The 12,386-nt window shown below is 44.8% G+C and overlaps 1 protein-coding gene across 1 annotated transcript in view; it reads left to right on the forward strand.

The window, feature by feature from the left end:
- Window positions 1–6,976: 6,976 nt before the first annotated feature.
- Window positions 6,977–12,386, forward strand: part of LOC311145539 (proton-coupled folate transporter) — a 49,594-nt gene continuing 44,184 nt past the window's right edge. Inside the window, exons 1-4 of the mRNA XM_084181808.1 lie at window positions 6,977–7,044; window positions 8,509–8,671; window positions 9,862–10,630; window positions 11,791–11,888. Coding sequence (XP_084037934.1) covers window positions 8,555–8,671; window positions 9,862–10,630; window positions 11,791–11,888 — 984 coding nt within the window. The 5' untranslated portion in view covers window positions 6,977–7,044; window positions 8,509–8,554. The remainder of the gene's footprint in view (window positions 7,045–8,508; window positions 8,672–9,861; window positions 10,631–11,790; window positions 11,889–12,386) is intronic.

A 12,386-nucleotide genomic window follows, 5' to 3' on the forward strand; every position in this document is an offset into this window, starting at 1 on the left:
AAAACAAAGTCAAAAATACAACAGAAATAAATATATATACAGTGTGTGCAATGTAGCAAGTTATGGAGGTAAGGCAATAAATAGGCTATAGTGCAAAATAATTACAATTAGTATTAACACTGGAATGACAGATGTGCAAGAGATTATGTGCAAATAGAGATACTGGGGTACAAATGAGCAAAATAAATAACAATATAGGGATGAGGTAGTTGGGCGGGCTAATTTCAGATGGGCTGTGTACAGGTGCAGTGATCGGTAAGGTGCTCTGACAACTGATGCTTAAAGTTAGTGAGGGAGATAAGTGTCTCCAGCTTCAGAGATGTTTGCAATTTGTTCCAGTCATTGGCAGCAGAGAACTGGAAGGAATGGCGGCCAAAGGAGGTGTTGGCTTTGGGGATGACCAGTGAGATATACCTGCTGGAGCGCAGACTACGGGTGGGTGTTGCTATGGTGACCAATGAGCTAAGATAAGGCGGGGATTTGCCTAGCAGTGATTTATAGATGGCCTGGAGCCAGTGGGTTTGGCGACGAATATGTAGTGAGGACCAGCCAACAAGAGCGTACAGGTCAGTGGTGGGTAGTATATGGGGCTTTGGAGACAAAACGGATGGCACTGTGATAGACTACATCCAATTTGCTGAGTAGAGTGTTGGAGGCTATTTTGTAAATTACATCGCCGAAGTCAAGGATCGGTAGGATAGTCAGTTTTACGAGGGCATGTTTGGCAGCATGAGTGAAGGAGGCTTTGTTGCGAAATAGGAAACCGATTCTAGATTTAACTTTGGATTGGAGATTCTTAATGTGAGTCTGGAAGGAGAGTTTACAGTCTAACCAGACACCTAGGTATTTGTAGTTGTCCACATACTCTAGGTCAGACCCGTCGAGAGTAGTGATTCTAGTCGGGTGGGCGGGTGCAAGCAGCGTTCGGTTGAAGAGCATGCATTTAGTTTTACTAGTGTTTAAGAGCAGTTGGAGGCTACTGAAGGAGTGTTGTATGGCATTGAAGCTCATTTGGAGGTTTGTTAACACAGTGTCCAATGAAGGGCCAGATGTATACAAAATGGTGTCGTCTGCGTAGAGGTGGATCTGAGAGTCACCAGCAGCAAGAGCGACGTCATTGATATACACAGAGAAAAGAGTCGGCCCAAGAATTGAACCCTTGTGGCACCCCCATAGAGACTGCCATAGGTCCAGACAACAGGCCCTCCGATTTGACACATTGAACTCTATCAGAGAAGTAGTTGGTGAACCAGGCGAGGCAGTCATTTGAGAAACCAAGGCTATTTAGTCTGCCAATAAGAATGCGGTGGTTGACAGAGTCGAAAGCCTTGGCCAGGTCAATGAAAACGGCTGCACAGTACTGTCTATTATCGATCGCGGTTATAATATCGTTTAGGACCTTGAGCGTGGCTGAAGTGCACCCATGACCAGCTCGGAAACCGGATTGCATAGCGGAGAAGGTACGGTGGGATTCGAAATGGTCGGTGATCTGTTTGTTGACTTGGCTTTCAAAAACTTTTGAAAGGCAGGGCAGGATGGATATGGGTCTGTAACAGTTTGGATCTAGAGTGTCACCCCCTTTGAATCTGGGGGGCAGTGAAAGGGGTTCTTCAGCAAAAAATACACTACATTGTCGTTAGCGTTAGCTAGCCATTCTGGCAGAGAATCCTGCACTCTAGCTACAGTGCCTTCAGAAAGTATTCATACCCCTTGACTTTTTCCACATTTTGTTTTACGTTACAGCCTTATTCTAAAATTGATTAAATTGTTTTTTCCCCCTCATCAATCTACACACAATACCCCATAATGGGAAGCAAAAACAGGTTTTTAGACATTTTTGCTAATTTATATAAGATAAATCTGAAATATCACATTTACATACATATTCTGCTGAAAAACATCCCCACAGCATGATTCTGCCACCACCATGCTTCACCGTAGGGATGGTGCCAGGTTTCCTCCAGACGCTTGGCATTCAGGCTAAAGAGTTCAATCTTGGTTTCATCAGACCAGAGAATCTTGTTTCTCATGGTCTGAGAGTCTTTAGCTGCCTTTTGGCAAACTCCAAGTTGGCGTTCATGTGCCTTTTACTGAGGAGTGGCTTCTGTCTGGCCGCTCTACCATAAAGGCCTGATTGGTGGAGTGCTGCAGAGATGGTTGTCCTTCTGGAAGGTTCTCCCATCTCCACAGAGGAACTCTGGAGCTCTGTTAGAGTGACCATCGGGTTCTTGGTCACCTCCCTGACCAAGGTCCTTCTTCACCGATTGCTCAGTTTGGCTGGGCAGCCAGTTCTAGGAAGTCTTGGTGGTTCCAAACTAATTCAATTTAAGAATGATGGAGGCCACTGTGTTCTTGTGGACCTTCAATGCTGCAGAAATGTTTTGGTACCCTTCCCCAGATCTGTGCCGCAACACAATCCTGTCTCGGAGCTCCTGTCCTTCGACCTCATGGCTTGGTTTTTGCTCTGACATGCACTGTCAACTGTGGGACCTTATATAGACAGGTGTGTGCCTTTCCAAATCATGTCCAATCAATTGAATTTACCACAGGTCGATTCCAATGAAGTTGTATAAACATCTCAAGGATGATGAATGGAAACAGGATGCACCTGAGCTCAATTTGGAGTCTCACAGCAAAGGGTCTGAATACTTATGTAAATAAGGTATTTCTGTTTTTTATTTCTAAAAACCTGTTTTTGCTTTGTCATTATGGGGTATTGTGTGTAGAAAAATGTTTTATTTAATCCATTTTGCTATTAAAGTTAACAGGGCAAGTTTAAATAACTGGCATTAACTTGACAGAAAAATAAAGTTCTAAAAGCAAGTAAACAATATGTAATCTACCTTCTCTATCTCCTGTAGTTTGAAGAAACTCATTTAATTAAATAATATCCCAAAAATGCTAAACTATAGTAGTATCACTATTCACTATCTCAGTCTCAATCTATCCAACGTCACCAACTCACGAAGCTTCTAAATCACACATGCTACTACACTCTTAGAAAAAAAGGTGCTATCTAGAACCTGAAAGTGTTATTCGGCTGTCCACATAGGAGAACCCTTTGAAGAACCCTTGTTGGTTCCAGGTAGAACCATTTTGGTTAAACAGACACTTTTCTGCCTTGGCATTAAGGTCATTCTCCAACAGTCGGGCCAGCACTTTGCGAACCACGGACACATGCTCGGCGCGTTTAGTGGAATACACCAGAATGTAATCGATGTAGACCACTACACCGCGACCAAGCATGTCCCGAAACACCTCATTCACAAAGGACTGGAAGACGGATGGAGCATTCATCAAACCGTAGGGCATCACCAGGTATTCATAATGCCCCGTGGTTGTGCTGAATGCTGCCTTCCACTCATCCCCCTCTCGGACACGCACCAGGTTGTACGCACTCCGGAGATCTAATTTGGTGAAGAAGCGCGCCGCATGCATTGACTCGATCACTGAAGGAATGAGGGCGAGAGGATAACTAAATCGTATCGTCTCCTTGTTCAGTGATTGATAGTCAATGCAAGGGCGCAGACCGCCGTCTTTCTTCTTCACAAAAAAGAAACTAGAGGAAGCGGGTGAAGTGGAGGGACGTATAATCCCCTGGCACAGGGACTCGGTGACGTATGTTTCCATAGCCTCCGTTTCAGCCTGTGACAGGGGATACACATGACTCCTGGGAGGCACAGCGTCTACCCGGAGGTTTATCGTGCAATCCCCCGCCCGATGAGGTGGTAACTTGGTCGCCTTCGTTTTGGAAAATGTGTGCGCCAAATCGAGGTAGTCGGGGGGTATGCGCACGGTGGAGGTACTGTCTGGACTTTCCACCGTGGTTGCACCAATGGAAACACCTACCCTACCCTGACACTCTCGCGACCACCCCATGAGAACCCTCTGTGCCATGAGAATGTGAGGTTGTGGAGTGCTAACCATGGGAAGACCTAACACAACAGGGAAATCAGGAGACTCAATAATAAATTTAAAAAACGTGACTCTCGATGAGTCTCGTGCGTAACCAAAGTGACTGCTGCTGTAACTTCCCTAACGAACCCGGACCCTAATGGTCGACTGTCAAGTGCTCTAATGGGGAGTGGAATGGATAGGGGAACCAATGTAATGCCTAGATTATGTGAAAATGACCTGTCCATAAAGTTCCACCTGCGCCTGAAACGACCAGCGACTTACACTGGGGAACTACAATGTAATCAGGAAAGTAGTTGGGTAGGTTACAGTGCGCAGCAGAGGGCTCTGAACGAGTGTGTGTGTGTTCGATACCTGGGGTGATGCGTGAGTGCCCTGCCTGCCGCCTCCAGACCCAAAAGAACACTGAAGACATTGTGAAGGAGAATGTCCTCTCGCGCCACCAGAGTGACACTGGAGCTGTCGTCCTCTGCTCTCCCGGATCGCCGCTCCACCCAGCTCCATCATCTTGTGATCCGGGTTGGGGGGGGGGGGGGGTGGAACGGGCAGGCCCCTTCCAGGACGTCCTCTAGCAGCCAGCAGGTTGTCCAACCAGATGGCCATGTCCACCAGTTGGTTGAAGGACAACATGGTGTCCCGGCAGGCTAGCTCCCTTCGGACGTCCTCTCGCAGATGGCACCGGAAGTGGTCAATGAGGGCCCGCTCGTTCCACCCGGACCCAGCCGCTAGAGTCTGAAACTCCAGGGCGAAGTCCTTCACGGTCCTCGTCCCCTGTCTCAGGTGGACCATTCGCTCGCCCGCCTCTCTACCCTCGGATGGGTGGTCGAAGACTGCCCAGAAGAGGCGAGCGAACTCCCCGTAGTTGTCCAACGCGGCTCCTCCTTCACTCCAAACCGCGTTGGCCCACTCCAGGGCTTTCCCCGAGAGACAGGAGACGAGGGTGGGCACCTTCTTCTGCTCCGATGGAGCCGAGCTGATGTTTGAATAATATAGCTCCAGTTGTAGGAGGAATCCCTGGCAGAGAGCAGCTGCCCCGTCGAAATCCCGTGTTCGGGAGATATGGATCCCTCTGGGTTCTGGGGAGTGGGTGGCTGGATCCGGTCGCCCAGCTGGTCCTGACAGATCGGGTCCTCTCCTCTCCAGGCTTTGGACGACCTGGAGAACCCGATCCATTGCTTCTCCAAAGCTGGCTAGCATCATCGAATGCTCCCGGACCAGTGCCACGGCTCCAGGCATGTGCTCCTCTTCTGCTGACTCCATGGCGGGTGTGTGATTCTGTGATGTGGTGATTTGAAGAAGACAGGCGCAGGAGGGTAAATCACAGAATAACAGGATTTATTCTGGAATACAGAGTTATGCAATAAAGCATCAAAACAATCCAGTGCGCAAAACAGGTGCACTGAAACCAAGAAGGCACATAGGGAAAATAACCCGGTGATACAAAATACAAGGAGCTCCACCGAGCTTCACTAATCTCACAATATACAATCACACACAACGACAAGGGGGCAGAGGGAATACTTATACAGGTACCGATGACGGGATATGAACCAGGTGTGTGTAATAAACAAGAGAAAACAAATGGAATGACGAGATGAGGAGCGGCAGTGGCCGGTGACGACGAACGCTGAAGCCTGCCCGAACAAGGAGAGGAGGCAGCCTCGGAGGAAATCGTGACAGAGTGTTTGGTGCATGCAGGGAATTGTATGAGCAAGTGCGAGTGTTGTCTGGAGTTAAATCGCCTGTGTTTTCTTTCTTGTTTCCTTTTCTTGGTGGTTTTCCTTTTTCAATTCATTATTTTTTTTTTGTGGTAAAATTAGGTATATTGTATTTCTTGTTGGAATTACCCTGGTTTTGGTGGGGATAGCGACCCACATGGGGACGCCGTCCCTGTCACTTCGGCATGGCTTCAGGTGTGTTACTGAAGCAACTGTCACTGTGGAAGAGTTTCTGGTCGCCGTTGGAGAGAAGGTAGGCTATGAAAATGTTGCTTATGCGTCGCGGATGAATAAAGCGGTGGTGGTTTTTCTTAAAGAAGAGCGTCTTGTCGATCGGATGGTTGCGCATGGCGTACTTCTTAAAGGTATGTTTATTCAAGTTACGCCGCTTTTTCTCCGTCAACAAGGGTAAAGATTTTAAATGTACCGCTGTTTTATTCCCAATGAGCTATTGGAGCGCGAGGTATTGCGGTTTGGGAAGTTTTCAAGTTCAATTAAAGATTGTCCCGTTGGGTTTCAAACACCCGGCTCTGAAACAGGTTTCGGCGACAGGTGTTTGTGTTTTTGGACTCACCGGAGCAGACTTTGGCGTTATCGTTTAAAGTCAAGTATGACAACAGACTGTATATGGCGTATGCTAGTACGGGTAGTCAACAGTGTTTTGAGTGTGGGGATGTTGGCCATAAGTGACATGCTTGCCCGAAAAGGGAGAAGGCGGAATTCAATTCAATTTCAATTTAAGGGCTTTATTGGCATGGGAAACGTATGTTAACATTGTCAAAGCAAGTGAAGTAGATAGTAAACAAAAGTGAAATAAACAGTAAACATTACACTCAGAAGTTTCAAAAGAATAAAGACATTTCAAATGTCATGTGTGTGTGTATATATATATACACAGTGTTGTAACAATGTGCAAATAGGAAACAAGTACAAATGGGAAAATAAATGAACATAAATATGGGTTGTATTTACAATGGTGTTTGTTCTTCACTGGTTGCCCTTTTCTTGTGGCAACAGGTCACAAATCTTGCAGCCGTGATGGCACACTGTGGTTTTTCACCCAGTAGATAAGGGAGTTTATCAAAATTGGGTTTGTTTTCGAATTCTTTGTGGATCGCTGTAATCTGAGGGAAATATGTGTCTCTAATATGGTCATACATTTGGCATTTGTCTCTGTCTCTCTCTCTCTCTGCTGTGTCCACTGAGCCGTTGGGCCCGCCCTACAACCTCATTGGATAACGCTGGGCTGTCCTCTTGCTAGCTGTCACTCAACTGCGAGGGGCTGAAGCTCATTGGCTAGAACTCGAATTGCTAGGGGGCTATCCCATGTGGGGAGAAATGTACGAAAAATGGCGTGGCGCAGCTTCAAGAAAACAGTCGCTTTCAAACTAGGGATTTGTGGCTAATTGAGGTAAAACAGTAATTCTGCTTATAGATTATGCATGTATGAACTACACATTGACACCTCTAGCTCAAAGCAGGAGATTTAAAAAATACTTTCTTAGTCGCCAATGTACCCAGTGGTAGAAAAAGGTCATACTTGAGTAAAAGTAATACCTTAATAGAACATGTGAAAGTCACCCAGTAAAATACGACTTGACTAAAAGTCTGAAAGTATTTGGCTTTAAATATACTTAAGTATCAAAAGTAAAAGTATAAATCATTTCAAATTCCTTATAATATATTAAGCAAACCAGACAGCACCATTTTCTTGTTTTGTTTTTTATTTACAGAAAGAAAATAAGTACTGAAGTAGTAATTTAAAGTATTTTTACACCACTGAAAGTACCAGAGTATGTCTTTAATGTTTTGTTATTTTCTTTTAAATTCATTGAGTAGGATGGTCCTCCCCTTCGTCCAATGTTGTTTCCGTCTTTGGGGTAACCAGGGACCCTATGCACACATCGACAACAGTCAACCTCGAAGCATCGTTACCTATTGCGCCACAGAGCGAGTGTAAGGGAAATAACTACTTCAAGGTCTCATAGGAGTGACGTCACCGATTGAATCGCCACTAGCGCCCTCCGTTAACTAGCTAGCTATTTCACACCGGTTACATAGGCAACATTTTTTTATGTCAGATGGGCCCTGTCACTTGCCTCCCGAGTGGCGCAGTGGTCTAAGGCTCTGCATCGCAGTGCTAGCTGTGCCACTAGAGATCCTGGTTCGAATCCAGGCTCTGTCGTAGCCGGCCGCGACCGGGAGACCCACGGGACGGCGCACAATTGGCCCAGCGTCGTCCAGGGTAGGGGAGGGAATGGCCGGCAGGGATGTAGCTCAGATGGTAGAGCATGGCGTTTGCAACGCCAGGGTTGCGGGTTCGATTCCCACGGGGGGCCAGTATGAAAAATAAAAAAAATAATGTATGCACTCACTAACTGTAAGTCGCTCTGGATAAGAGCGTCTGCTAAATGACTTAAATGTAAATGTAAATCTCTCTGTAGTGTTCTTTCCAACTCCACTGAAGGAAAATAGGAAGCTGTATCATGGTCTTATTGTTTAGCCTAGTCTGCAAAACCATGGTGGCCAAGGTTTGACCTTTTGCACAAAAATACGTCCCAAATGTCAACCCATAGGCTAGTCCCTACATAGTGCACTACTTTGACCAGAGCCCTACCATGGACAAAAGTAGCTAGTGCATACTGGGAATAGTGTCATTTGGGAGTGCACCTTTTTACTTTACTACGGAACGAGGTTCTGCTGTGACTCATTTTTATAACATGGAACTGAAGTCCATTTTTACTGTAGGGACGAGGTAATGATGCGTTATACGGACAAACATGTGACTCCTCTGTATGACTTCTCTAACTTTTATACCTCCTATAGGCTAATTGTAGCAAGAGTTATCTTGTCTTTTGTATTTCTGTTACACCAGTCGTGTTTGCACTTGTCTGCTGTCGCAAAAGCGACTCAACAACGATATGTCAACATGGGGACAACGGATCCGAACATTCGTTACCGTGGAGCCGGTAATCTTTTTCTACATGACCAGCACGTTTATCGTGACACCCGCTTATCAACAGCTGGTCATCGCAAAGGTACAGTGGGCCAACGATCCGCTTGCGGCATTATCAAACACACCTGTTTACTTACACATGTTTGCTTATTAGGCTATTCATTAAACTATCAGAACTACGGTTGCTATTTTCAGTAGCATAGGCTATACTGTATTTTTGTTGCTTATACATGTTCAATTAGACCAACCTTTCGACCAATATTAAGTGAAACAGTCCTGTCCTTTCCAGTGACATATGAAAAGTAAAACTCTAAATCAATCAACCTGACATTCGATATGATATACCTAAATTCAGAGTAGAGTGTATACAATTTGGGCACAGTTGTTTTTTATTTTTATTTTCTCAATGGAGCTCAAAGCAAATGTAAAGCTCAGACATAGGACCGATATAGGCTACTGTATGCTTGTGGAATACATAGTGCATACAGATGTAAATATCTGATTCTCACAGCTCCCTGCCTTTTTATTAATATACAGTCTATACCCCCTCCTCTCTCTCCTACCTCTGCCGAACTCAATTCAATATCCATGTAAGGTGAGGCAGCATATGCACATAAAAATAGAATACAATACAGAGTTCAACATTCGAAAAACATCTATGTACATAAAACTCAGTAGGCAACGTGTCTCTTGCAGCGAGGGCCAACATTTCTCTGTGTCATTTTGCTCTGTTTTTATGGTTGATATTGTCCAGATGTATTTAATTATTTCATAGGGTCAGACTGACATCTCATCTGTCTGTTTGGGCTCATTAATGCTGCAGCACTTTCCATGTTGCAGTAGCATGCAAAGCAGATTTAAATGGTTCCCCAAGAGTAGGTTCAGCTCTGTGGGTTCGATTTTATCCACGAAATTGATGTAGACAGGGAAGCAGAAGTATGGTTTGCATTAAACGTGTTCTTGAGTCTGTGCAATGGGAACTGTGGGATCGACTAAGGCCATTTTACATGCCTCAAGACTGTGTAAGTCTTTTGAGCTTAAGCCTAGTCATTAGCTCTGGGAGTCATTATGAAATGACATTATGAAAATATTTTATTATATCAATAGTCCCTAACATGAGTACCTAATAAATTAGGGAACAATTTCTGTATCCAGATTAAGGCTATTCCTGGACAAAAAAAATTATTCTCTATTGTGCACGCTTTCTATTCCAGGACTAGGCTTCATCTTGGTCTGGAACCAGACCCTTAAAGTCTCTGTTCCTCTGTCAAGGTGTGCTATGAGCTGTTTCAAGACTCTTACATCTGCAGCAGCCCAGCGCACCACAAGGATGAGGAGGAGCTGATCGAGGGTCGTTCCTCCTACATCCTCCTGCTCTACACATGTGTGACCAGCCTACTGTCCATCCCTACAGCCATGCTGCTAGGCTCCTGGTCCGACCGCTCCAGCCGCAAGGCCGTCATGCTGCTGCCTTGCCTTATGTCTCTGGTCAGTGGTGGTGTGTTCATAGCCATGTCTCTGCTGGAGGACATGAGTGTGTACTGGTCGCTAGCTTCCGCAGGGGTAACGGGCCTCTCTGGAGGATACGTCTCAGTGTTCCTTAGCTCGTTTAGTTACTTAGCAGATGTCACAGCCGGGTTGGGGAGTAACCGTACTCTGCGTATGGCGGCGGCAGAGTCGATGATCTTCGTAGGAGGGACGGTGGGGTTCTTGTTAGTGGGTTTCTTGATACAGGAGTTTGGGCTGACCTCTGCATTTGTGGCATACTGCTCCTGCCATGTTCTCTCAGTGTTCTATATTCTGCTTTGGTTACGGGATCCTGAACGCTCAGTCCCACCTCCACCCTCAGGGGAAGATGGAGATGGAGACGGACTGCCATGTGAAGCTGGTGATACTGACACTGAACCATCATCCAACCTGTTGTGCCTGTCTGATGTCAAGAGGTCCTTCAGAGCCATGTTCAGGAGGAGGCCAGGACAGCAGAGGCAGAAACTCCACCTCCTTATAGTCTGCACATTCATCAACAACCTGGTAGCTGTAGGTGAGTAAACTCCATCTGTTGTTTGATCGTTATTGTCTCATCACAGCTGTTCAACTGAGAGTTTTCAAATGAGCTGTTAATGCCATTGTTTTCCTATTTGAAACATACAGTATGATAGGCCTTCACAGTATAAGCAATACAGCATCTGTGCACTCAACAATGTTGAATGTGGTTAAAGAGCTCAGAATCCAGATCTGAGAGGTGATGCTTTCCCATTTAGTCTGTGTCGGCTCGGCTGCTCCGCACGGTGCCACAGGGGCTCTCAGAATGCACTGCTGTCTTTTGTTGGGCTGACTCTGAGGCAGGCAGCCCCATCGATTCGAAGGAGGAGATGTATTATGTGCGTAGTCTATGGGGGATGTCTGAGTGTTGCTTATTGCCCTGAGAGATTTCAATGGAGCTGTCACATTGCTTTCTTATTTCAAACCTACAGTATGGTAGGCCTTTACAGTATAAGCAATACAGCATCTGTGCACTCACTGTCACCAAGATACAATGTTGAATGTGGTTCAGTGTTTACATTCCCTGTCTCATGTCATGTAATATCTTCCGTTGAATACTGGAATATGTAAGCCTACTTCCTGCATGTTGGATAATGTTTCTTAAACACAATTGAGCACCTCAATGTAACTGTATAGTTTGTCATCCATACATGAACACATGTTTATTAAATTAATGTACAGTTATGGTACACTACATAATAAACCCAATACATTTTTTAAATGCCCAAGGCTGTCAGTTATATAGTTACCATTATAGTAATTCATACTTGGTTATGAATACATTACGAATGTACTTCAGAACGCATGTCCATACATTCAAGAGGCCATGTGGTCAAGCAAGGTCATATGCGATAGAACCCTAAACAGTGAATAAAATTGTCAGTATCTCAAATGTCTTATAGAATCATTCCTAGCAATTACTTTATGAAATGGAAAATGAGATCTACCATTTCAGTGACAGTCTGTATTTACAGAAGTATGTGATTGCCCTGTACACCTACTCATAAAAATATCCAGTGAAAGACAGTCATGAAAATCTATGGTTCATGTAAACTGCATTACAACTCTATATGAACCTTTGCTCTATATCCTAAACTCGCTCTAAACACTAATTACCTTGGCAATCATTCATTGTGTGTGTGTGTTTCCTCCCTCCAGGAGAGCAGGCTATCTCCTTGCTCTATTTGATGTACGAGCCCAGGGAGTTCACAACTGAACTGTATGGCGTGTTCAAATCTGCCCAGATGCTGCTGTTGGTAAGTGGCTCTACTTCATCAGAAAGGTCATGATTGTGATTTAGATGCTCCAAAATGCAAACATCAATAGATTTTCCGAGCAACTAAAGACTCAAATCACTGAGAAATGCATTGATAATTCTACTGTAATAAGACAATAATATGTAAAGATTTGGCTGATATGGTGCAAAAAGTATTTAAGTCTGATCTACATAACTAGAGGTCCAGCTCTGTACTATACATTTCAAGTGGAAGCTACATTTGTTTGCCTTACCACTTGCAGCTATGGGTTTATTTGTTCAGCTGATGCACTCATAAAACTACATCTAACTGAAAAAATGATGATCCCATGGCCTTTGGCTTTATATGGTCCTAGAGTACTGCCTCTGGTCATTGCATAATGTTGTCAAAACATTTGGACGACTCAGATCACATAATTACTGTTCCAGTCCCCACACATTTACAATGACACATTATTCTTACCATTCACCTTGGTTTAGAAATCCAAAATCAACACAT

The sequence above is a fragment of the Coregonus lavaretus genome, assembly GCF_964263955.1.
Source record: "Coregonus lavaretus genome assembly, chromosome: 18".
Lineage (NCBI taxonomy): Eukaryota > Metazoa > Chordata > Actinopteri > Salmoniformes > Salmonidae > Coregonus > Coregonus lavaretus.